The following is a 27,704-nucleotide window of genomic DNA, read 5'->3' as shown; positions in this document are numbered from 1 at the left end:
CTGCTGTAGTCAGGAGGAGTAAGTGAGTCGTGTCCTTTAGTCCGACGGAAGCTGAACCGCATGCAAATGAGCCATGTGGTTTTAAGTTTCATTGTGTTTTATTTATTTATTTTAATGAGACAGGGACAGCGCACCATTTTTACATTAAACTTTACCGGAGAGATGCATTGTACATCAGGTTGTAGCACCAATGCTGATTTCCACCTGTCGTCCCTGGACAGATTCATTGATTGATTGAATTTAACTGACCTTAGCTATTAACTGTTCTATCTGGAGACCTGTAGCATGTCTTGGGTTTCTGTAAAACGTAAACAAATGTGTGCAAAGCTGCATTAAACATATTATTACTCAGTGTATATTTGAGTCGTCCTCGTAGGAAATAAAAAAACAAACTTAAATCACCACATTCACATTCATAATCCACATTCACCAAGACAGAGAGGCAACGCCGGGCGAATTACGCCACGATCTGCCGATGGATCGTAGACACCTGGATGAAAGGATCAGTCTCAAGTGTCGTCCGTTTGTTTCACTCAATGCTTCTTATAATCCGGTGCGACTTAGTATGAAAACAGACGAGAGAAATCAACATTATTGATATTGCGCCTTATAATCCGGTGCGCTTTATAGTCCAAAAAATACGGTAAATTTTAAAGCGTTTTATTCTGACTGTGAGCGGGGTCGCCTCTCCACAGATCTGACCTGCAACTTGGTCTGGTTTAGTCTCAACCAAGAAAATCATTTATGACGGAAACTGTAGCAGAAAAGTTTCGCAATTCACGTTTAAACTGACAGAAAAAAAAAGGCGTCCTTGTGCGTAACTTGTCCCTCGGCTTGTGTTCTGTTTTTGGCACCTGTCCAGTCAAGATCCGTGGCAACAAAAAGACTAAAAATCCAGCGTGTTTCAGCCTTAGACGCTTCTCTGTACAAATCGGTGTCAGAGCGAGGGACGGGGACAGTGGGGAGGCTCCATCTGTACTCTGTCTTTTGTATTCTGCGCAGCTTTGCTTTTGAGCGGCCGATGTGACCTGTGTTCAAATCACGAAGCTGCAGAGACGGGCAGAGTTTGTGTGACTTCAAATACGCTTTTTTTTCTAGAAATACTCTTAAAAGGAGAGATCGAGGCAGGGTTAGAGCAGTGGTGTTGTTTCTGTAGTTTTACCGAAATCCTCCACATTCTCTTTCAGCATCTGACTTTTGAAACAGTTATAATGTGAAAGAGAAACTGTGATGGTTTTAAAATCATCAGGGTCAGAGTTTCTTTTCAGAGGTGCTTAAGACCTGGTTTAGTCCTGGTTTAGTCCTGGGTTAGACCTGGGTTACATTTGTTTTTTTCCTACACCTGCTTTAGTCATGCTTTTGTCTTGGTTTAGTCCTGATGTAGACCTGGTTTAGACCTACGTTAGACCTGGTTTAGTCCTTGGTTACACCTGCTTTAGTCCTGCTTTAGTCCTGGTTTAGTGCTGATGTAGACCTGGTATAAACCTGGTTAGTTCTAGGTGCTTTAGACCTGGGTTAGTTCCTTGGCGCTTTAGTCCTGCTTTAGCCTTGGTTTAGTCCTGGTTCAGTCCTGGTTCAGTCCTGGTGTAGACCTGGTATAGACCTGGGTTAGTCCTTGGTTACACCTGCTTTAATCCTGATTGAGTCCTGCTTTAGTCTTTGTTTAGTCCCTGTTTGGTCTTGATGTAGACCTGGTATAGACCTGGGTTAGTTCTTGGTACTTTAGTCCTGCTGTTTGTCTTGGTTTAGTCCTGGTTTAATCCTGATGTAGACCTGATGTAGTCCTGGTTTAGTCCTTGCTTACACCTGCTTTAATTCCGTTTTAGTCCTGTTTTAGTCCTGATGTAGAATTGATGTAGACTTGGGTTAGACCTGGTTTAGTTCTTGGTTACACCTGCTTTAGTCCTGCTTTAGTCTTTGTTTAGTCCTGATTTAGACCTGGTGTAGACCTGGTGTAGACCTGGGTTAGACCTGCTTTAGTCCTTGATTAAAGCTGCTTTAGTCCTGCTTTTGTTTTTGTTTAGTCCTGGTTTAGTCCTGATGTAGACCTGGGTTAGACCTGGGTTAGTCCTTGGTTAGTCCTTGGTTACACCTGCTTTAGTCCTCCTTTAGTCCTGGTTTAGTGCTGATGTAGGCCTGGTGTAGACCTGGATTAGACCTGGTTTAGTCCTTGGTTACACCTGCGTTAGTCTTGGTTTAGTCCTGGTTTAGTCCTGATGTAGACCTTAGTTACACATGCTTTAGTCCTGGTTTAGACCTGGTCTAGATCCTGGTTAGACCTGTTTTCTGTAAAATGATGCTGATGATGTGAATAATGTGGACTGAGGACTGCTGTGGTCCATCCAACCGATCGAGGTCTGATACAGGGAAGCGCTTGAGTGACCTCTAGTGGCCAAAACATGACATAGCAACAAAGACACTTACGAGTCTGTACTACTATTTGTGCGGCAATCTTTTAATTTTTTCCACCAAAAATGACGGCATACCTCCTCTCTCTCTCTTTTTTAGCTCTCCTGTCTTCCTGGTGTGAGGAGCTGGGTCGTCTTCTTCTCCTCCGTCACCAGAAGAACCGACAGAACGAGCCGCAGAAAGGCCCCATGCAGCCGCCCATGAGCTCCATGAAGCAGGGCCTGTCCCACGGGTGAGTGTCTGTACCACCACATTAATGCCATACCGCGGAACATTACACCCATGGAGACAAGTAGGTGCTGCCCCCCCCCCTTACGGAAAAGTTACAGATTGCACCTTTAATTGAACTGCATACAACCCAACCACCTCATAAACACACAAAACTTCAGGGTTCAACAACTTAGAGCGCAGGTGTCAAACCTGTGGCCCGGGGGCCAGATCAGGCCCTCCAAGACCTTTAATGTGGCCCTCGTCTGATTTTTTACTAAAATATTTTAATTATATTTTTTATTAAAATATTGTTAATTTTCTGTGGTGTTCATCACAGCAGCGTCTCCAGCGTCTCTGTACGTGGCCCCTCCCACCAGAGCAGCACAAATGAAGACTTGTCTCTTTCCAAACGCTCTTAAAGGACGATCGTTTTGACTGTTGACCGTGACACCCTCATCAGAAAAATGTCCAACATGAGAAAAGTGGAGCCGAGTGCAGGATTTTACAACAGAAATTTACTTATTCCTATTTCTACAAGTTAATTTTAAACAAGTTCATGTTAAAACATTGTGTTGAAATTGTATTTTTCTTCAAGTTTCAGGTTGTTCATAATATTATAATATTTTGTAAAAGAAAGAGTTCATCAATTAAAAAAGATTTCTGTAATAGATTTGTGTTTCTCTGCACAAATATTTGAACTTATTGTTATTTTTGGGGTTTATATGACATGAGTTTTCTGATCCGGCCCCTTTGGGATCAGTTGGATACGGCCCCCGGACCAAAATGAGTTTGATACTCCTGGACTAGAGAATTCATGAGAAGTATTTAAACAGAGGATATGTACAATTATTATTTCAAATTTCATAAACATGACTTATCAGTGTGGACATGTTCAAATCAAATCGAGCTTTTACTGACACGTCTAATTCTGATTTACACTTAATTACAAAAACACGGGAGATGATGGCCAAGGTGTTTGTTGTAACGTCACAAACCAGCAGTGTTGGGGAGTAACAGATTACATGTACTGGAGTTACGTAATCAGAGTATAAATTATGAGTAACTGTATTCAGTTACAGTTACTGTTTCAGTGAGTGGTAATTGGATTACAGTTACTTTGTTGAAATAAATGGATTACAGGGCGGGATTTTCCTGTTTTCTCATTTCAGGCTGTATCCTCAGGTCTAAACTAGATCTAAACTAGATCTAAACCAGGACTAAACCAGGACTAAACCAGGTAAACCAGGTCTAAACCAGGACTAAACCAGGTCTAAACCAGGACTAAACCAGGTCTAAACCAGGACTAAACCAGGTCTAAACCAGTCTAAACCAGGACTAAACCAGGTCTAAACCAGGTCTAAACCAGGACTAAACCAGGACTAAAACCAGGTCTAAACCAGCACTAAACCAGGTCTAAATCAGGACTAAATCAGATCTAAACCAGGTCTAAACCAGGACTAAACCAGGACTAAACCAGGTCTAAATCAGGACTAAATCAGGACTAAACCAGGTCGAAACCAGGACTAAACCAGGTCTAAACCAGGACTAAACCAGGAAACTAGGACTAAACCAGGTCCAGGTCTAAACCAGGACTAAACCAGGTCTAAACTAAACCAGGTCTAAAACAGGACTAAACCAGGTCTAAACCAGGTCTAAACCAGGACTAAACCAGGAAATCTAAACCAGGACTAAACCAGGTCTAAAACAGGACTAATCCATGCTGTGGACGCATCTCCTCCTCCTTGTATCAGTAATATTTTTAATTTGGTTAAGTAAAGTCTGGGGTTTTTATTTTCTTTTAGCAGACAAAATTTTTTATGTTACGATATCCAAGTCTTTGCTTCTCTACAGCAAATCAAGTAATCCAAAGTATTCAGATTACATTACTCACTTTAAGTAATTTAATGGATTACGTTACAAACTACATTTTGGGGTGTGTAATCTGTAATCTGTAGGGGAATACATTTTAAAAGTCACCTTCCCAACACTGCAAACCAGGAAGACGTTTGGAAACATGCAACGACAACTTCCGGCAGGTTCAAAATTTAAAAAAAAAAAGAGAAAATGTCCCAGTTTTCTTCATCTCCGTGTCATTGTAGTTTTCCGTTATGTGCGACTAATCAACTATTACAACCATACCTCAGTTTTCATCACTTTCCCGCTGACACAAAACTCAAATTCCAGATGTTTCCAAACAGCACATACGTCTGCAGTCTTCATTTTACCGCTGATCACGTTTACTTCAGTGGGTTTGATCACAGTCGGTCAGGGAGCCCAGTGTCGGGAACTACACCGGAAGTTTTCATCGCGTGTTTCCGAACGTCTTCCTGGTTTGTGGTTCTCATGACGATTATCCAGTCGGAAAGCAGAATGAGCCTCACGTGACTCTCTCATTTGGGTTGCCAGTTTCAAACCCCTAGCACCTGCTCCAGCTCAGTGAGTGAAGTTTGGAGGTTCTGAGTAGAGGCCTGCGCAGGACAGAATTTTCTATTATATTATTATTATGTTTATTTATTTCGGACAGTAATACATAGAACATAAATTAAAAAACAAAAACAAAAAACTAAATAATAAAAAAAAAGACAAAAACGTAAATACATAGATATAACACAAAAAGTAACTATTTCTATTCTATAATAACAGGCAAAATAAATGTTACGCAGAATTTTCCTTGTGTCCGAAAAAGGAGTGGGAGGAAGTAAATACTTATTTAACCCCACCCCTTTTTTCTACAGTCCCAAATTAACGAAGAACAAATACAGACGTCTCATTTCCTGTACATTATAAGCAATAATTGCACAGTACCTCCATTGCATTACAATCTAACAGACAACAACAAATATATGTATATTATGTACACAGATATAGTACACATCATATACACAGATATAATATATACATACCTACATACACATCACATACCCATGCATACCTATATATATATATACATATATACACCCATATACATACACATACATATGCATGCACACATATACCCTAAGCACTCATTTCTTCCGCACAGTATTTTGAAATAATAATTAATTTTTTAATTGCCCTTTTGAATACATGTATATTCGAACAAAGTTTTAATTCTATTTTCAAGTTGTTCCATAATTTCACACCACAAACAGAGACACAAAAACTTTTTCTTGTCGTTCGAGCACGAGGCAATTTAAAATTCAAAACGCCTCATTAAGTTATAGTTTGTTTCCCTTTCACAAAAAAGTAGTTGAAGATTTTTTGGTAAGTGCTTATTTTTAGCTTTATACATGACTTGTGCAGTTTGGTACAGAATCAAATCGTTCAGTTTGAGTAATTTGGCATGAATAAACAGTGGATTAGTGTGGTCATGAAATTTGACATTATAAATAATTCTTATTGCTTTTTTTTAAAGTTTTATCAATGGTTCTATTGCAGTTTTATAGTTATTGCCCCAAATTTCTGCACAGTATGTTAAATATGGTAAAACCAGTGAACAATAAAGTGTGTGTAGTGCTCTGTGATCTAAGACATACTTATTCAATTCAAGTTTATTTCTACAGCACATTTAAAACAACTTCAGTTGACCAAAGTGCTTCACATACAAGTCAACAATATAGAAGAAACAGTTACATATACATATATACAGAAAACATGTTAAAACTACAATAAAAACAAAACAGCAAGATAACCTGACTAACTCGTACTAAATGCCAGGGAGAAGAGGTGAGTTTTCAGTCTCGCCTTAAACTGTGAGGATCTGACAGCAAGAGGAAGGCTGTTCCATAGTCTGGACGCTGCCACAGAAAAAGCTTCTGTCACCTCTCGTCTTAAGCCAAGTTTTGGGCTCGACCAACAGGAGCTGGTCGGCTGATCTCAGGGCTCTGGGCGGAGTACAGGGCTGCAGTAACTCGTCGTAACTTCACGTTTTTTAGTATTTGTGAGCAGACGAGCAGCAGCGTTCTGGACGTGTTGTAAGCCCTGCAGGGAGCCCTGGTCTAACCCTACATACAAAGAATTACAAACAGTCCAGACATGATGTCACGAAAGCATGGATCGCTTTTTCGAACTCTGCCAGTGGGAGGTAGGGCTTTTTCAGTCCCGTTCCCGCCCGCATCTGCGATATTTTGTCCTACTCCCACCCGCAAATCCCGCAAGATGTGGTCGTTCGCTTTCTTAAACTCTATCAAAACATGGAGAAGCGGAAAGGAATCGTCTACAATGTGCGCGAGATTAGACCACATCCGCAAGTTCAGGCTGCTTAAAATGTTTTTATTAATGCCAAATAAAATATCCAGCACAAATGACGAATGATAGGCACATTAATCATTTGTTTATTTTACTTTACACTCATATTTAGTTGCGTTTGCTCACTCGTTGTGCAGTCCCGCTCCCGCCCGCACCCGCAATGAGCTTTCAAAATGTGTCCCGCACCGCACTGTTTTGCGTCGGGTCCCACGGGTGCAGGTCTCTTGGTCTGAGTTTTCACATGAGTCTGTCCATAAACTGAGAATGAGACAAACTTGTGTTGTGGATGTGTCTCTATCTGCAGGTTAAAGCTCTGGCTACACAGGTTCAGTTTTTTGTTTATTGTCGTAACATTTAAGAGCTCAGACTACATACTCTTGTTTTGAAATGTTGTGAAGTCAGTGAAGGCTTTTATTGTGAAAGGTAAACCTGCACTTTCACCATCCTTTGGCAAACACAAAGAGCCAGAGCAGAGTCAATATTTGTCCATGTGTTTTTCCTTACATAAAGACTGTTTCCTTTCTCCCTCTGTCTCTGTTTTTGTCTCTCTCTTCTTCTCTGCGCCTCCTCTTTCTTTCTTTCTGTCTTAATTCTCTCTCCTTCTCTCGCTTTGTCTCTGTATTTTTCTCGTCTTCATTCTCTATCTCCATATCTTTCTCTCTCTTCTTCTATCTCTCTTCCTCTCTCTCTCCTTCCTCACTCTTTCTCTCCTCTTTTTCCTCTCTTTTCCGTCTCTCAGTGATGGACAGTTCCCGTACGACTCTGGTCCGTGGCAGCCGACGCCGTCTCAGCCGCCCGGGTCTCTGTCTGTGGTCACTACAGTTTGGGGCGTCACCAACACCTCCCAGAGCCAGGTAAGACTCTACTGCCATTGTGTCACTGAGCAAGACACCTTATAGCCGCTTTTCCGTTGTGTTAGTGTGACTGTAGAGCCGCACACAGAAGTAATTTAGTCCACGCTCTCTCTGAATTACTTACGAATCTAGTCACATTAATCCTGCTTTAGTTACCTATTAGAAAATACACAGTTCAAACATTTTAAGTCATGTTATAATGTTGTTACTGTGTTATTATTAGTCTGTCTACATCTTTAAAGGCTCTCAAAAGGCTCTGATCCACCTTGTGATGTCACGAAGTGGTAGTTTTCATGTTAATATCTACATAACTGTGTATTTACAGGAAGAAAATACAACTTAATACATAAATTTTAAGACATAGTTTTAAGACAAAGCTCTCGATTTACGGGTCAATCTTCGTTCCTCCGCTCACCTATGGTCATGAACTTTGGGTAATGACCGAAAAGGACGAGCTCACGGATACAAGCGGTCCAAATTAGTTTCCTCAGTGGGGTGGCTGGGCACGCTCCCTTAGAGATAGCGTGAGGAGCTCAGTCACACAGGAGGAGCTCAGAGTAGAGCCGCTGCTCCTCCATGTCAAGCGAAGCAGCTGAGGCTCCGGCATCTGTTCTGATGCCTCCTGGATGCCTCCCTGGGGAATTGTTCCAGGCATGTCCCACCAGGAGGAGGTCCCAGGGAAAACCCAGAACACGCTGGAGGGACTATGTCTCTCGGCTGGCCTGGGAACACCTCGGGATTCCCCCGGAAGAGCTGGAGGACGTGTGTGTGGAGGGGGAAGTCTGGGAGTCCCTGCTCAGACTGCTGTCCCCACCACCCGGCCCCGGATAAAGTGGAAGAAAATGGATGGATGGACATAACTTTAACTGTTACCTTGTCTTGTCAGGTGCTGGGGAACCCAATGGCCCACACGCCCACCCTCCCGCCTGGAGCACCCATGGGCGCTGGGTCCAGTCCAGGGATGAACTCGGCTCCGTTCTCTGGACCTCAGCAGCAGTTTAACAAAGGCTCTGGTCAGGGCTACATGCAGCAGGGAGTGTACGGGAGACCCCATTATAACACAGGAGGGGGCTTCAACGGCAGGTGAGAGAAATACCGATGCATTTATGATTTATGAAGGGCCAGGTGGTCCACTTAAGTCAACACAGATCATAAATCTTTCATGCCAAATCCTTTACATTTGAAGCACAATTTGAGCTGTACCTGTTTATCCTGGCCTGTCTAATGTATCTGCCCTCTGTCTCTCAGTTACCCCGGTGGACCTGCCCCTGGCCCTCCAGCTCTGGGACATCCTCAGCCGGCAGGCCGCGGCAGCTGCTGCTGCTGTCGCCGCCGCTGCTGCCACGGCAACCGCCACCGCCACCGCAACTGTTGCCGCGCTGCAAGAGACGCAGAATAAGGAGCTGAGCCATCAGTACGGACCGGTACGGACACACACGCACACACAAAAGACAGTTTAAACGAACAGTTCGGAATTTTCATTTCCTCGTGATCCAGAGTGTTGGAGACGTGTGGAGACACTTTTTTAAATATTCCATCCAGTCCTTGTATTTGCAGAGGTCACTGGTGTTAGACTAGTGCATGTCAATGGTCATAGTTTTCCTGACACTAAAAACAGTCTAACCCACTCCACAAAACACCAGAAGAAAATCTATTATTACACCAGACTGTCCAATGTAAATGTCTGTGTTGATAGAATAATGTTTGAAATAAAACTAACCTTGCATCGCATGAATTGTCACATGTTGAGGGACTATTTTCTCATAGATTAGTCCGCCAAGCTTTCTATCAGTCTGCTGCTCAGACATAAATCCTTCAAATGCAAGGTTAGGTTATGGAATATTTTTTTAAAAAGTGTCTCCACACGTCTCCAACACTCTGGCTCACTAGGAAATGAGGCCCTGTATCCAAAATTCCAAACTGTTCCTTTAACTGAGACTAAAGTGAATTCTCTCTGAAACTGTAACTCCTTCACATTCAAGAATCTGAGTCTAACACTTGTGTCTTCAGATGAGCTCGTCGTTCCAGATGGGGCCAAACCAGGGCTATAACGGACAGTTCATGCCCCAGAGCGCCCCCCGCGGGCCACCCTCTCACCCAGGGAACATGCAGGGTCCCGGGATGAACCCCAACATGAGCGGCCCTCCTCCCATGAGCATGAACCAGACCCGGGGCCAGAGCATGGGGCCCTACGGCGGACAGAGGATGCCCCAGCAGAACTACAGCGCCCCCCGGCCACAGGGGATGGGCATGCAGGGGATGAAGAGGCCGTACCCTGGAGAGGTGAGAGGAGACTTCGAGTTGATGTGTTTATTTTAAGAACTGAACAATCAAGTCTTGAAATTGTGACTTATCTGTAACATTCAAATAATTCACGTGATATTTTTGTCTCTCCTCAGCCAAACTACGGTGGTCAGCAGTACGGACCAAACGGACAGTTCCCAAACCAGCAGAACCAGTACAGCTCCTCCAGGCCCCTGCCCTCTCCAAACTACCCCCCACAGAGGCACCCGGGGCAGCCTATGCAAGGACAGTACCCCCCTCCCAATCCAGGCATGGGGCAGTACTACAAGGTATGTGCACCAGGTTTTTGGCCATGTTATGATGCGGCACTACATCAAAAACATATCTGGAGGTTTGTGTTTTTTTGAGGTTTGTGTGTTAAACTTGTGCGAATGAAACAGAACACAACTCCAGGTCTGTTTGTGATGAGGAAACAACATTATATTATTAGAAAATAGTGTGATATGGGCCCTTTTAACAATATTCTAATAACTTTAAAATAATTTCTTTTACAGCAGGAGCCTCCATTCAACGGCCAAACCACTAACTTCTCTGGGAGCGGATACAACCAGTTCAACCAGGGCAACATGAATGGGGTATGTTCACTTATGTAATACTAAATTAAAGCCGCACTGTGTCACTTTTCTGGTGGACGTTACATCAGGGGTGCCCAAAACGTCGATCGCCAAGGTAGTGTGGGTAGATCGCAGTGTCGTAGTGCTCAAGACCGGTGACGGTCTCAAGACTGTTTTTTTACAGTCTTGTACTGGTGAGCAGGTTCGTGGGGGCTTCACTCTGCAGCACTCGTCTGGAGCCACACGCGCCCCCAGAGCGCAGCTTGTCCGCAGCAGCATATGCCCTCGCATACCAGTAAGTATCACAGGGCAGGTTAAACTTTTTAAAACATCCTACCTGTCCACCTGCCTCACGTCAGCGTATAACACACATCAGCTCCCTCCTCAATGCTGATAGAAGAGGCCAAGTAAAATCTAATCTAAATTTATGTAACAGTGTTGGCACAGAACAGATCTGCCGTGACTTGTGGCTAAAGTTTACCTAATAAAAGTGCTCAAATGCATCTGTATTTGTCACAACGTGCATTCGGTAAATGTGCAGAGAGTACACTTTATTCACTTTCTTCAGTTTTGTGTAAAGTGCCAGTGGACATTCTCTTAAAGAAGAGGTTCAGTGTTTCAGTGCAGTTCAGTTTGTTTGGCTTTGTAATAGGCAGATCATTTTGACTTGGTCATTTTATAAGTAGCTCACACGCTGAAAAACTGTGGGCACCCCTGCGTTACACAGTGCACTTTTATTAAAGCCAATACATTTCATCATTAAAACGTAAATGCAAGATAGATAAGTTTAATGCCATACTGTGGAGCATCCCTGGCAAAGCAATAACATCTCCATGGAGACAAGGACATGATTGACCCCTACCAGAAAAGACAATGGGCCTTTAATTAAACCAATTCATTTAACCATTAAAACTTTTACTGATTTTAAAGAAGTTAGAAAGTTAAAATCTGTGACACCTTTAGATCATAATGTTATGTATTATTTGGACATTTTAAGTCACAATTTAGATCTAAAACGGCTTGATAAAAGAACTAAGACTTGAAAATCAGCGATTAAAGATTACTCAGATATAGATGAATGACTCCAAATACAACTTTGAGTGAGTAAATGGTGAGGAGAAACAACTACAGCACTGTTTAAAAGCTCAGAAAAGTCGATTTTGCGTAACAGTTCTGCTTTAAGTTTTTTTTAAATTGTAATATTTTTTGTGTTTCAGCCTCCGCGGCCGGTCGGGAACTACCCCCACTCTCCAGTCCCAGGAAACCCGACTCCGCCCATGACCCCGGGCAGCGGCATCCCTCCGTACCTGTCCCCAAACCCGGACGTCAAACCACCTTTTCCCGCAGACATCAAACCAAACATCAACTCACTACCGCCCCCTCCAGGTCAGCACCTCAACACAACACACAATAATGATTATATTCAAATTAGTATAACTTATTTATCCTCAAGACACAATCTGACACATTGAGCTGAAATACAATAATAATAAATGGATCAGAGTAGATTTGAGTTTAACAGGTCATTTGTTTTATATGAGTTATGATAAAGCAGTGACAATTTTGTACTATTTTGAGAAACAGATACTTTTATTTACAGTAGATTTATTGAAAACATAACTTGTGTTTTGTTTCATTTTCATATGTTACTAATGTTCATATTTTGGCTGTTTCCCCAAATGAATCTTGTGCAGAAATACGAAATTTGATGTTAATTTGCTGCTAATTTATCAAAATTAATGCTGAGGTGTTCAGTCCAAATACTTGTACAATTTATAATATACACAGTTTTTCAAAATACTCGACACAATATAAAACAAATACAATTGCGAGATGGAACTAGTGCCTTAGTAGAGATAATTAACTTTTTGTTTTTCACCACAGTTTTTTCTTTTTTTATTCTTTGCTGAGAAGGAGGCGCTCTGGGACAGTTATCCATTTGTTTGTTCTCTGTGAATATTGGTTAATCTGCTTGTTTGTTATTGACTGATTTGATTTTCTAACTTTCTCTTGGTTAAATCAATGATCCTGTGAAGCCCTAAGAGGTAGCTGCTGATTTTGAGCTTTACATAATACATTTAACTGAATATTTTAACATCCAATTAGAAACAAAAGTCATAATGAACCCAGTGATTAAAGGTTGTATGGAGGATTTTTTTTTTGTTTCAAACTGTCAGTGAAAGATTAAAATACCATTACAGAGACGCAGCAGCTTTGTAATTATGATGACCAAAAAAAATAAAAATCTATCAACTGTGGACGTGTTGAGGCCAGATAAACATCAGTCAATAGAAAACGAGGCTCCCTCATTTTGTATTGGCTGTTAGGTTGTCAATCAAACTCCCTAGTATAACTGACTCGTCAGAGCGCGGGGATTTCGTGGTTTACGCAGTGGTTCTTAGAGGCTTTTTCGAACTGTTGCTTCCTCGCATTTCGCACAAAGTTTGTCGCGATGGTGGATGAGAATCCACGACCGGTTCGCCGCAAAAGAAAGTCAGTTTTTGAGGTCGCTGAAAGAAGAAGAGCAGAGGAAAAGGAGCAAAGCCAAACTGAGGTGATTCTTGGAGATCTCGTCCAGCGATGGCACGACCGAAGAAGACGAAGGGTCTAAAAACTGACGCGTCGGTCGCTGAATTACTTCTAGACAGGAAACTTCAACAGTAATTCTGAATGCGCACAAGGACTGTCGCTGTATTTCTCTTCCCTTAAAAAAATCCTCTATACAACCTTTAAGTAATGACGTTTCATTTGTTTTGACAGTGAATCCGAACGAGGAGCTGCGCCTGACGTTCCCGGTCCGCGATGGCGTCGTGTTGGAGCCGTTCAGACTGGAGCATAACCTCGCCGTCAGTAACCACGTGTTCCACCTCAGACCGTCCGTGCACCAGACGCTCATGTGGAGGTGAGAACACGCACAATACGCATAGAATAACATTAAATGTAGTTTAAGTGAAGGGGCAAGGTGGATTCAGAGTCTTAAAGCTATAGTATGTCACTTTTTAGCCAGAAAATAGGCTAAAGTAAAAGCTTGTTTATTTATTTACTGAAACACTTACAAAGAAATGCATTCTTACTGTCAGTGGGCCATATGTCAGTAATCTACTAACTAACCGGGTTATTTTTAACCCTCTCAGGCTCAAATTAATTTTTAGTATCAGGAAAAATCTGATATTTGGGGAAAATTATAATATGGAGTAGTAATATACAATCCTGACTTTTTTATTCTTTGTAAACAAAATAAGTATTTTGCACTTCTGTCAGGCCGTTTTCGTGTAGCTCGTTCTTGCACAGTCTGCATCGTCCACGTTTATCAGCATGGATGGGAGAAAAGGCTCCTGAGTTAAAAAAGCTCATAAAATATGGATGTGGAGTAAGTAGGTACTTGGAATTTAGCTGTTGCAAATCTGCAACGCCTGCCTGGAGAGGGTTAAAGGTTGTATGGAGGATTTTTTTTTTTAGGTTCAAATTGTCATTGAACGTTTAAAATAACATTACGGAGACGAAGCAGCCTTGTAATTATGATGACCAAAAAAAAAAGAATGAAAATCTATCAACTGTGGACGTAGTGAGTCCAGACAAACATCAGCCAATAGATAACGAGGCTCCCTGTTTATCTATTGGCTGTTAGGTTGTCAATCAAACTCCTTATGTTTCTAGTGTAACTGACTCTCGGCGCGCGGGGATGACGTGGTTTATGCGGCGGTTCTTAGAGGCTTTTTTTAAACTGTCGCTTCCTCGCAATTCGCACAAAGTTTGTTGAGATGTCGGACAAGAATCCACGACCAGTTCGATGCAAAAGAAAGTCGGTTTTTGAGGTCGCCGAAAGAAGAAGAGAGGAGAAAAGGAGCAAAGACAAACTGAGGTGATTCTTGAAGATTCCTTCCAGCGACGGTGCGACCGAAGCAGACGAAGGGTCTAATAACTGACGCGTCGGTTGTTAAATTATTTCAACAGTGATTCTGAACGTGCACTGGCTGTAAACAAGTGTGATTTCTAGAGTAAAGAGGCGGGAGGAGGAGATGTTTCTACTGAGGAGCTGTGGAGGAGGAAGGTGGAGTCACACAAGCACAACATTTGACAAAGGACTGTCGCTGTATTTTTCTTCCCTGAAAAAATCCTCTATACAACCTTTAAGAGTCACAATATTCCCTTCTCGAGTGCGGCAAAACACCTCGGTGTGATATTCTTGAATGATTTAAAATTCAAGCGTCATGTCGAAGAAATGTTTAAAGTGGTTCGTAAGGATGTTTGTGTTGAGATTACTTCAAACAAAGCTGCCACCAAGAAGTAATGAGCTTCTGTTACGCTTTTTCAAGGCCTGTATTAGATCTGAGCTAGAATACTGCTCAGTGTTAATATGTGGTGCAGGAAAGACTCTGATGAACTGTGTCGAAAGTCTGCAGCAGCGATGCATGTGCGTCATTCTCCACCTGCCATATCATGCCCACATAACACCAGGGATCTCAGCTTGACCACACTGCAAACCAGACGCAATTTTGTACTGGCATGTTTTGCATTTAAACTGTACCACGGGCTTTCAGCAGCAGCTCTAGAACGGCACCAGCCACCACAGAAAGTTCTGCCTTATGATGTATAACAGGCCACTTATGTTTTTCCTGACTGGACCCTGCCCAGCCCTGTCATCTAGCAGAGGTCATGTCTCACTCTGACCACTCGGTGCTCGATGTGTTGAACCCTCCTGACTGTGTGTCACACTCTGGAACAATGGGCGAGTTTAAGGAGCCCCTGAGAGCACAGATCAGTGACGAGCCCCTTGCAAACTTCCTTTTGGATGAGAGTGGGATGGAGTCATATGTCCATGGAATTTTAATTTTGTATTTGAAAAATTCTTGTTTTAATTTCAATTTTTGTATTCATTAAAGTCCATCTGTGACATGTTAGTGTCATATGAACATCTCACACTCTGAGGAGCTCAGGGACCGACCTCCTGCTGGTGCCCAGAGTCACAACTAAACAAGGGGAGTCAGAGTTTCAGGTTCATGCAGCTAAAACCTGGAACAGTCTGAACATGTGAGACAGACTCTTCTGTGACGCTGTTTAAATCCAGACTCAAAACATTTCTGTTTGACTGTGCAAATAACTGAAAGGTTTTCATTCCGCACTCTTCTCTCCAATTTATGTCTCTCTTTTTTAATTTTAATCTTCATGATTATTTATGTTTTGATTTGTTTTTATTATGATTTTAATGTATTTCTTATTCTGTAAAGCACTTTGAATTACTTTGTGTATGAATTGTGCTGTACAAATAAACTTGCCTTGCCTAAAGGGAGGGAAAGAAATATGTGCAAAGCTGCATTAAACACATTATTACTCAATATATATTTGAGTCCTCCTCATAGGAAATTTTTTAAAAATGTAAATGTCTGGGCTAAAGGATCAGTCTCGAAGTGTCATCAGTTTGTTTCCCTTAATGCTCCTTATAATCCGGTGTGATTTATGTATGAAAATAGACGAGAGAATTCAACATTACTGATATCGCTCCTTATAATCTGGTGCGCCTTAATACAGTCGATTTTTTTTTTTCCACAAATCTGCCTCTTATTTGGCCTAGAGGAGGGCTTGTCTCCATGTAAAAGTTGCTATTTTCTATAATGTTTCAAGTTTTAAGATCTATTTAAGACTATTAATAATTTCTTTTTAGTTTTACTCTAAATTCAGTCAACTAAATCCATAATAGTTTTAGTCAACCAGGAAGAATTGAGACTGTTTATGTTTTGGTTTAGGGCAAGATTTTCCGTTTTCCATCATTTGGGGAAAGAAGCGTTTTATTTGTTTTGTTGCATTACCTGTAAACTTAATGTCCTCCCCTCCACAGATCCGACCTGGAGCTGCAGTTCAAGTGCTACCATCACGAGGACAGGCAGATGAACACAAACTGGCCGGCGTCAGTCCAGGTGAGCGTGAACGCGACGCCGCTCACCATCGAGAGAGGAGACAACAAGACGACCCACAAGCCCCTGCACCTCAAACACGTCTGCCAGCCGGGAAGGAACACCATCCAGATCACCGTCACCGCCTGCTGCTGCGTGAGTACCTCCAAGATAGTTTTTATTTAGTTTGACATTAAGGCCAAGGTTAATTTGCAGTGGTCGTCCCTAGATATAACTTCACGGATTTCACATTGTGGGTAAATTCACTGTAGATTTCAGTTGTACATTTAATAAAAATTCAACTGTGGTTAAAATTATTGCTCTAATACATGCATCACGAATTTTGGACTAATGCACACTGGGAAGGATCTTCTGAAAAAGTGAGCATCAAACCACCGTGTTTGTTTTCCCAGTGGGATGCGTCTATTGACAAAGTCGATCTTTTCAAGTCTTTTGAACCATATCGCTTTTGTTTCTGGTTCTGATATTGTCATATTTTAGTTTTGGGATTCGGACATCGTTAATTGTGTGGTTGTTGGATCCTAACAGCGGAAAACGGCTCGAGAAATTTGTTTGCGAACTCCATAAATGCAAAATGGAATCAGATGTGTGTGACTCAAACCTCTGTTCAAACTGTTTCTCTTCCCAGCAGAATTGAAAAATAGTGAAAGGTGAAGGTGATGGGCAGGACTGATCCACAGGAAGAACCAAAAAGGAAACCCTCAAAGTGGAATCCTGTTTGTTATGTTGTTGATGCATTTGGCTTTGGCTTTGACTTTTTAAATTCGTAACCAAGGCTGAGCGCTCCACATACAAAATGTTTGCTGCAAACTCGGAATGATTTCTTAGGCAGCCAAAGGTTTCATTTTTCGTCCTTCCTGTGGATCAATCCTGACCATCGCCTTCACCTTTCACTATTTTTCAATTCCGTTGGGAAGGGAAACAGTTTGAACAGAGGTTTGCAGACACACACATCTGATTTTGGAGTTCGCAAACAAATTTCTCGAGCCGTTTTCCGCCATTAGGATCCAACAACCACACAATTACGAATGTCCGAATCCCAAAACTAAAATATGACAATATCAGAACCAGAAACAAAAGTGATATGGTTCAAAAGACTAGAAAAGTTTGACTTTGACAATAGAGGCATCCCACTGGAAAATCAAACATGGCGATTCCCAGCATGCATTGCGTGATGACCGGAAGTCAAAAATTTGTGATGCATGTATTGATTACAAAAATGGAGAGATTCAAATCGAACATTATCTGATGGATGAACCACTACCTTCTCGTCTTCATGGAGATGTTGTTGCTTTACCTGAAATGTTCCATAGTTTGGCAACAGGGTGTTTGGCTGCTTTTTTGAAACGTTTTGTGTTTTGAGCTCAGTTTTTAACATCATAAACTCATGTGATTTTATACCACGGTCAGTGAGAATTCTGACCTTTTTCACAACAGCCGGAAGTGCCCCGTTGTAGGTTTGTGGAACTTCCAGTTAATGGTTTTCTACAGCAAAATATCTGTGGAACTGTCTCGCGTATTCTCCATCAGCTTCATAAATCTAAATCACCAAATCTTCAACCAACAAGGTTGACAAAGGATAAACATGAATCTTCCATGAAGAATTTATCCACAACTATAAAGGTAAGAAAGACAAAAACTTAAAAGCGAACAACAACAATGCATAAGTGAACTACTCCTGAGCAAAACTTAAGATATGGTATCCTAGAAATGTCTCGCATTCAGACTGCACAAATTTGTCTGTTTATATGCTAATATTGATATCATTAGAACGATTTTTAATTGTAGAATCAGTCTGAGTTCACAATTTACTTGTGTTTTTTTTTTGTTAACATAACATTAGTTTTGCTCAGGAGTAGTTCACTAATGCGTTGTCGTTGTTCACCTTTACGTTTTTGTCTTTCTTACCTTGATAGTTGTGGATAAATTCTTCATGGACAGAATATTTATCCTTTGTCGACCTTGTTGGTTGAAGATTTGGTGATGGGGCAGATTTATGAAGCTGCCGGAGAAACATTTCCACAGATATTTTGCCACATAAGCGGTTTAAGCGCATTAAACAACTTGAAGCCGTGCGTTGTGCAGTTTTAACGCACTTCTCGGAGGAGGAGTTCTACGATTCTGCGGCGTGCGTTAAAACTGCATACATCCTTTTTGTTTAATGTTTACTTAATCAACTAAGAAGTGAAGCATGTTCCGTTCAAAGGACACAAATAAGGGACTGTAGGATTGCGTGAAATGAGCCGTTTGTTTTTCAAGAGACAAAACTTGAATTTCCCTCAGGATTAGCATCTCTCGTTAAATGTTCCTATATCTATAAGTATATATATATTTTAAAAGTACTTAGTGAAATATAACTTGTATTTTTTCTCCTCCTCAGTCTCACCTGTTCGTGCTGCAGTTGGTTCACAGACCGTCAGTGCGCTCAGTGCTTCAGGGTTTACTGAAGAAGAGGCTCCTCCCAGCAGAGCACTGCATCACCAAAGGTACAAAATCAGAAAGAAATGTGTTTTTTTACGCTCTGCTCCCTCATGCTGCACATGCACAGTCACTAAAGAAGAAAAATGTATATTAATAACAACAAAACAACTAGAGGTTATGTCCCTTTGTCTTTAAACATTTGTAATAGCCTGAATAACAACCTTAGCAGTCGAAGAGGAACAGAGGTGAGTTGAGCCGATTTTAGTGCAAACCCAAAGTGCATTTATTTACAGAAATTACAAAAGTTAAAAACCGCACCTTCCTCTCGTTAAAGGTGAGGCTGGCTCCTTTAATCGGCCACCTCCTTTAACTGGAATGTAATGTAGCTCGTCCATTACAACATTTATAACGGCAAAACAAACGTGACTGAAACCAGAGGTGGGACTTGCAAGTCGTGACTTGGACTCGAGTCAGACTTGAGACTTGATTATTTTTAGGACTTGAGGCTTGACTTGATAAAATGAGCTAAAACTTGGGACTTGACTCGGACTTGAGCTGTGTGACTTGAGAAGACTTGATGCTTCTCCTGAAAAAATGTGTGTTTTTAGAAAATACTTTTCTCTTTACAGTTGATAAACGCGGTGCTGAATTTTACAGGAACAAACTGGAACATGTCCCTCACACTTTTCTATTTGTTAATTGGATGTAACTGAAGTACTGTGATGTGGTATCCTCAAATGTACTACAGTAATACACAGTACAACACTGTAAAACAGAGAGAATTACATAGAACTACTTAACTGGTCAAGACATTTGAAAAGGAAAAATTTACATTTCTGCAACTCTTATATACTCATTAAGTACAGTTTAGTTTAAAATTCATATAAATTGCACAAATCTAAGCTATATTTGGTACTTTTTTTGTTTAAAGACTTGAAATAACTTGAAGCTCAAAGCAGACGACTTGGACTTGACTTGGACTTATGAGCCAGTGACTCAAGACTCGACTTGGACTTGCCTGTGTTTGACTTGGGACTTGACTCGGACTTGAGGTCAAAGACTTGAGACTTGCAAAACAACGACTTGGTCCCACCTCTGGCTGAAACTACTAAAACCTTATTTTTTTTAGCTGCCCATAACTCGCCGTTGTTTGTAAATTTCCCTGTTCAAGTCTTATTGTCTCTTGCACTTTTTAAATAAATAAGTGTAAGATTTTAAAGCCAGAAAATTTATAAAATGTTGATTTGGAAACATTTAATACACCTATTTGTAATAAAAATTCAAAACTGACTTTTATGGGCAATTTATAGCAAGTTATAATGTTATTTCTTTACAAAAAACACACATGGTTTTGATTCAGTTTCAATAATCGTTTGTGATTTTTTTTTTTTTTTTTTTTTTTTACTTCTAGCCCAAATTAAAACCTTAATTAGAAAAAGTTACAAAAAAAATTACATTATTCTGTTGCATGAATTTAGTCATTTTAAGCACTGATTAGAAAATAAAAACAGTATAAATAACAGCTGGATAGCCTCAGGTATTTTTTTTTTTTTTTTTTTTTTTGTCACTAAAGACAATAGAATATAATATTGAACAAAATACAATAAGAAACATGAAAATACAGCCACAAAAACATAAAAAAATACCTAAAACAAACATAAAACAACAAGTAAATAAAAAAATAGAAGTAATGGGGTAGGTGGTATTATTATTTTTTTCCCAACGTTTTCTATTATTTATTATTTTCGCCATCATTTTCTTTCATTTTTATTTATTTATTTTTTTACTTTTTACTACACATTTAAAGCATAATTTTAAAGGTATTTTCTTTTTTTTTTATTAATTATATATATATATTTTATTATGAATTATCTTCTTTTTTTATATAGATTATGAATTGTCTTTTTTATTTTTCTATTTTAGAGAAATCGGGAAATGTACAGATAGTCTAATCCGTTATTTTCTGTTAACAGTGAAGAGGAATTTCAGCAGCGTGGCGGCGTCTTCAGGCAGCACGACTCTGAACGGAGAAGACGGCGTGGAGCAGACGGCGATAAAAGTGTCTCTGAAATGTCCCATCACGTTCAGACGGATACAGCTGCCGGCGCGAGGACACGACTGTAAACACGTCCAGGTACAGAGAAAACTCCAACTACTGCAACTAGAACACGTGAGGTTCTGTCAGTTTATGTGTTTAAATATTTACTCTTTATTTCAGTGTTTTGATCTGGAGTCGTATCTGCAACTGAACTGTGAACGAGGGACGTGGAGGTGTCCAGTCTGCAAGTGAGTTTCAACATTTATTATTATTATAACCACTGCACTTTTTGTTATTATAATAGGATGTGATCTTTGAGCTACTGGGTCCAAACAGTTTCTCTTGTGGATTAATAATGTTTAAAGGTTGTATGGAGGATTTTTTTTTTAGTTTCAAACTGTCAGTCAAAGATTAAAATACCATTACAGAGACGCAGCAGCTTTGTAATTATGATGACCAAAAAAAAAAAAGAACGAAAATCTATCAACTGTGGACGTGTTGAGGCCAGATAAACATCAGCCAATAGAAAACGAGGCTCCCTCATTTTCTATTGGCTGTTGGGTTGTCAATCAAACTCCCTAGTATAACTGACTCGTCGGAGCGCGGGGATTTCGTGGTTTACGCAGCGGTTCTTAGAGGCTTTTTCGAACTGTCGCTTCCTCGCATTTCGCACAAAGTTTGTCGCGACGGCGGACGAGAATCCACGACCGGTTTGCCGCAAAAGAAAGTCCGTTTTTGAGGTCGCTGAAAGAAGAAGAGAAGAGGAAAAGGAGCAAAGCCAAACTGAGGTGATTTGTGGAGATCTCGTCCAGCGATGGCGCGACCGAAGAAGACGAAGGGACTAAAAACTGACGCGTCGGTCGCTGAATTACTTCTAGACAGGAAACTTCTTAACTTCTTTTGTTAGTCTTAACAAAAGACTAAAAATGTACAGAGAACATAAACTAAGAAACAGAACAACAGAATAAACAGCAACACCAGTGACAGTTCTGAAGATGGCTTGCAGCTCGCAGCCGAAACATGTCAACAAGGTAAATACACTTTACTGCATTGTCTTTAAAAAGAACCTAAGAAGTTAACAGAATAAACAGTTTTGTGCCACAAAAGGGGTCACGCAGGCTTACAAAAAACGAGTGGTAAAATTAAGGGGCACACACAAAACTAAAACACAAGTTCCCCAAATTAAACCACATAAGCCCACAAACAGAATCGAGTGACCGAATCAAAAAAGGCACAAAACAGAACTAAACTAAACCACACACAAACACAAAATGGCAGACTGGTCACCAAGGCCAGCAGCCCCAAACAGGTGCTGGTCATCTCCTTAAATAGGGGGCGGTGGCTGCAGGTGAGGTGGGCGTAGACTTGCCCCACCAATCACAAACGAGGGCTCCCACAGCAGGACTTGAGGTGTGTCAGCAGAATGATTTAGAACACACAGAACAAATTACAATCTAAGGCCTGGGGCCGTAACACTAACACTGACACGGAGTTTGAAAGAGAAAAGAGCAACATTAAACATTGAGATGCAGATTCACATGGGACTAGTATTATCACCGGACGTCTGTGTTTGGCGAAATATTGTAGGTAATTTCTGGCAGAATTCTTACTTTACAAATTACAGACATGCCGAATTTGTACGGGATTAAGAACTCAGGCATCCTCCACAATCATTACAAATCACCAAAGGTTCACAGGTCATACTAATCTTGTGCAAAAAGGGCATTATTTAACCATGGAATTAAAATGGTTGTTATTATAAGGGCTCAAAGTGTGAAATATTTCCTCAAAGTGTGAAATATATCCTTTGTGTTTGTGAGAGGCACACAAAGAGCCCAGAATTTAACCCACTTCCAGTTCATCTGTATTAGCAGGGGCCCATGTGAGGCTTCTTGCCCAAAATTTCTCTTGACGGACCTGACACATGGGACAATAAATGTTTTTTATTAAAAGTCTTACCCAGAATTTACACCAGGAACGTCAGCAGCGCATAACACAGGCAAAGCTGCATACACAAACAGCCTCTGTGTATTCTCACGTTTAAACACTAAACTTTTTACATTGTTTGTGTATTCATTGTTGACTGGATGAATTACGTTTTGAATCACAATGCAAAGGTTGACAACAAGAGAGACGATGTTTTGCAGCGATAACGAGCCGTATCTGTGGTGCTGCATGAATGAAGCTACTCACCATTTCACTTCAGTCGCCTGCTCCACGCGCCTTTTCCCTCAGAAGTTCTTCTTGTAAAGTTTCCGTCTGATGTTGTCCACCGCTGTAAACTTTCCGTAGTCCATCGCGAGTCATTCCCCGAGCTCCCGATGCGACGCACGGTGTTTACACGACTGTAGTGGTGTTAGGGAACGTATTTTGAAAGGACACGGGAAGTTTATTTTGACACCACATGTTTATTTCCTGTCTTTCCCCTGCTAAAAAGCCTGGAGACGCTCAGTTGACGCTGCGAAATTACAACTCCAACCTAATTTGAGCAGCGCATAGTCTAATGTATGACACACGTATGACACTGCTGGTGTAAACTGTCCGACCGGTTAAAATGGAAAGCCAAACCTGCTCCTGTGCTTTGGTGTAAATAGAGGATTACTGATATGTTTCGTGTTCTGGAAAAGGAGAACTTTCAAATTAATACTTTAAAGGTTGTATGGAGGATTTTTTTTTTTTGTTTCAAATTGTCAATGAAAGTTTAAAATACCATTACAGAGACGCAGCAGCTTTGTAATTATAATGACCAAAAAAAAAAAGAAAGAAAATCTATCAACTGTGGACGTGTTGAGGCCAGATAAACATCAGCCAGTAGAAAACGAGGCTGCCTCACTTTCTATTGGCTGTTAGGTTGTCAATCAATCTCCCTAAGTTTCTAAGGTAACTATGCAGCGGTTCTTAGAGGCTTTTTCTAATTGTGGCTCTCGCAGTTCGCATAAAGTTTGTCGCGATGTCGGATGAGAATCGACGACCAGTTCGCCGCAAAAGAAAGTCGGTTTTTGAGGTCGGTGAAAGACGAAGAGAAGGAGAAAAGGAGCGAAGACAAACTGAGGTGATTCTTGGAGATTCCTTTCAGTGACTGCACGACTGAAGCAGACAAAGGGTCTAAAAACTGAGGTGTCGGTCTCTAAATTATTTCTAGAGGGAGCTGTGGAGGAGGAAGGTGGTGTCGCTGGATTTCTCTTTCCTTAAAAAAATCCTCTATACAACCTTTAATCTGGGTGAAACATCCACTACTGTCTGCCTATAATAGTTTGTGTTTCATAATATGTCCTTCACAGTGGCACAAAGATGCTTTCTTGGTCAAAGAGGAAATGTTTTGTTATTGAATTGTGATTGTTGCATTTACATAATCAATTCTTACACAGCCAGTCCGTCATCCGTATCATTGTTTCATACATTGCTTACTGTATTCTAACCAAACTGCACTCTTTGTTCACAGTAAAACAGCGTTATTAGAAGGACTCGAAGTGGACCAGTACATGTGGGGGATCCTGAACGCCATTCAAAAGTAAGACGAGACCTCAAACCCGACTTTTACACATTAAATCCCTACATTTTCGTGTTAGATTACTCATTTTACTTAACCATACTGTAGTTAACATAATCATATTCAGTGTTGGGGAGTAACAGATTACATGTACCGCCGTTACGTAATCAGAGTACAAATTATGAGTAACTGTATTCAGTTACAGTTACTGTTTCAGTGAGTGGTAATTGGATTACAGTTACTTTGCTGAAATAAGTGGATTACAAGGCGGTATTTTCCTGTTTTCACATTTTGTGCTACATCCCATTTATTTATTTTTTTATTTCGGTAATTTCACTCATTGCCTGAAGCCCAAACAGAACGCGCGCAATAAGAGCGATGTAAACGTCATGTTAAAGTTGGCGGTGTCAGTCACACAGTGGAAGCAGCAGTGCATTGGTAAAAACGCATTTGTGTCTTGGAAATTCTTCTCCCAATGTGAGATATATATAAAAAAAAAACCAAATATAAAATCGCCTACAACTTAAATGTGAAACAGGAGCTACTGGCACTGGTGAAAACAACCTGCATAGACTCATAATATCTGCACTACTGTCCTATAGTGACCTGCCACATGAGGGGACACACACAAACACACACACACACACACACACACACAACACACACCTTCATCATCGTCATCAACCTGAGAACCCGCGGACCACGTCTCCTTCCGTAGTTACTGCGTGGACACCGACGTCTCGTGCGCCGCGTGTGGACCGTGTTTTCTCGCGTAAACCGCACTTCCTCCTGTGCGCCTCTAAACCAGAACTAACACCAGGACTAAACCAGGACTAATCCAGGACTAAACCAGGACTAAAGCAGGACTGAACCAGGTTTAAACTAGGACTAAACCACGACTAAACCAGAACTAAAGACCTGGTCTAGACCAGGTCTAAAAATCAGGACTAAACCAGGACTAAACCAGGTCTAAACAACACGACACCTAACAGTAGGTTGACATAATTTAAGGTGATCTCATATAAAAAATAATTTCTCTATCAATAATATTTTTTAATATTAAGGAAAGGCTGATCTTGTTACTGTCTTTTAACAGACAAAACCTCTTATATTAAGATCTCGTGGTCTTTGTTTCTCTACAGCAAACAGTTGTTTATTCATGGAGACTTGGGCTCAGACAATTTGAAGACAACAAACAAGAATTTTGAGGATGTGGTTGCTACATTCATGTCGTTTAAAAAAACATGACAATATCAAGTAATCCAAAGTAATCAGATTACGTTACTTTAAGTAATTTAATGGATTACGTTACAAATTACATTTTGGGGTGTGTAATCTGTAATCTGTAGGGGATTACATTTTAAAAGTAACCTTCCCAACACTGATCATATTTAAAATTTTACTGTAAATCTTCCCTTGCTTGTTCTAGTTTTTATTTCTTCATGTATGTAATTGAATTTTCTGGAGGAACATAGGCAGCAGTGACATAAAAATCAATGGTAATACTTGTATTTTGTTGAATAAATGTTTAGACTGTCAGATAAAATGCCTTTCTTGTCTGCAAAGTCTCTGCATTTTGGATGAAATGTTTAAAGTTGATGACGGATAGAGCTGTTTTGTGTTATAACTCAGTGCTACTTCTTGTATTTTTTTGTATTTTTGTTCCATTTAACTGATGTAAAACATTGCTAAATATTTACCACAGGTTCTATCCCACCAAATCAAGACAAAACTAAAAAACCTGTCATTTCCTTTTCCGTGTGTGCAGCTCTGAGTTCGAGGAGGTGACGATCGACCCGACGTGCAGCTGGAGGCCTGTAGCCATAAAGTCTGAGCTTCACATAAAGGAAGACCCGGACGGACCAATGTCGAAGAGGTTTAAGACCATGAGCCCGAGTCAGATGATCCTGCCCAACGTGATGGACATGATCGCGCAGCTGGGGCCCGGGAGCACGCCGTATCCGCCTCAACAGGCAAACAGCAACGAATACGGCAGCCAAGGTTAGAACCTTTATAAACAAATAACTCCTACTACAGTATCTTGTATATGAACTTTTGTTAAAGCTGTGTTTAATTCAGCATCTGGATTAAGGATTATATTGTTTAGGTTTTATTCTAACTTTGTAAATAAGGTAAAATTACAATTGCGTTTCTCAAACTAAACTCAAGACCAGAACAAAAACAGGACTTTTTATGTCTAAACTTGAACTAAACTTGGACTAAATCCGGTCAAAAACTAGAATTACACCAGGTCTTGAACTTGATGATGATCCTCAGTTTGTGGTGGTTGTAATAATTAAACTGTGAATCGAGCGCCTAATTAAGGAAAACTTTTCTGCACACAACATGAGTCAGTATAGTCATATTTTCTTTGTGTTTTGGTCATTTTTCAGCAGCTTTTGTGTATTTTACTTAAACAAATGACAATTTATGCCTCTATTTACTGTTGACAGGGATCAAATTGGTCAACTCTTAAGTCAATAGAATCCCTCTACAAAAAAGCTTTGAAAATATTAGACAAGAAACCTTTTACTTACCATAGTTGCAATGTGCTCTCCAAATACAATCTATTGAGCTTTCAGAATTTTATAAAATTTAGAAATGCCTGTTTGATGTATAAGATTTTGCACGGTTTAGCTCCACCCCCACTCAGTGATTATATCAGGTATAGGTCAAGTGTTACATGTCGCTCCTCCAGGGCCACAGACAGAGGAGACTGTGAGGTGCCTGATAGAAAAACCTCTTTCAGTCAAAATGTGTTTTCATATAAGGGCAGTGTTCTGTGGAACAGTTTACCACCCACAGTTAGAGACTCCCCCAGCTTTACGACTTTTAAAGGCCATTTAAAGACATGGCTCAGGTCGACACAGGTGTGTGATCATTTACGATAGTTTACAATGTGCAATGGGCAAAGTACAATATGCTATTTATTAAGTATTTTAATATTTAAATTACGGGCAATATAATATATACTAAAGAATTTTACCTTCGAGGGCACGTGCAATACATTGTAGAAAAGCACTTTATAGTAATTTTAGCAATGGACTGTGTGCAATATCTATACACTGGCATCTTAACTAAACAAGGCAGCGTGCAATTTTGATCAAATAATCCAACATCCTTTACTTGACCTGTGTCTGTGCTCTTGTGACTGACCAGCTCTTTGTGTCTGTCTATTTGTATTACTGTATTGTCTGTCGGGGTGTATTGTTTTTACTGTGATTTTGTTTTATGATTACATCAACCTACCTAAGGACAGCAGATGGAAATTAGCCTTGGGCTATA

General features: G+C 40.6%; 1 protein-coding gene across 1 annotated transcript in view; it reads left to right on the top strand.

The window, feature by feature from the left end:
• Positions 1–27,704, top strand: part of LOC110171221 (zinc finger MIZ domain-containing protein 1-like) — a 234,832-nt gene that overhangs the window by 201,310 nt on the left and 5,818 nt on the right. The window contains 16 exon segments of the mRNA XM_055150416.1: positions 2,509–2,641; positions 7,586–7,700; positions 8,587–8,783; positions 8,949–9,003; positions 9,005–9,124; positions 9,711–9,983; positions 10,100–10,273; positions 10,502–10,579; positions 11,776–11,944; positions 13,319–13,460; positions 16,395–16,605; positions 18,851–18,956; positions 20,865–21,025; positions 21,110–21,177; positions 24,372–24,440; positions 26,188–26,420. Of these exon segments, the coding sequence (XP_055006391.1) occupies positions 2,509–2,641; positions 7,586–7,700; positions 8,587–8,783; positions 8,949–9,003; positions 9,005–9,124; positions 9,711–9,983; positions 10,100–10,273; positions 10,502–10,579; positions 11,776–11,944; positions 13,319–13,460; positions 16,395–16,605; positions 18,851–18,956; positions 20,865–21,025; positions 21,110–21,177; positions 24,372–24,440; positions 26,188–26,420 (2,304 nt within the window).

The sequence above is a fragment of the Boleophthalmus pectinirostris genome, unplaced genomic scaffold, assembly GCF_026225935.1.
Source record: "Boleophthalmus pectinirostris isolate CB_2022bp ecotype Guang Dong unplaced genomic scaffold, ASM2622593v1 HiC_scaffold_14, whole genome shotgun sequence".
Lineage (NCBI taxonomy): Eukaryota > Metazoa > Chordata > Actinopteri > Gobiiformes > Gobiidae > Boleophthalmus > Boleophthalmus pectinirostris.
Note: the sequence above shows the minus strand (reverse complement) of the source record. Positions and strands in the feature narration are given on the sequence as shown.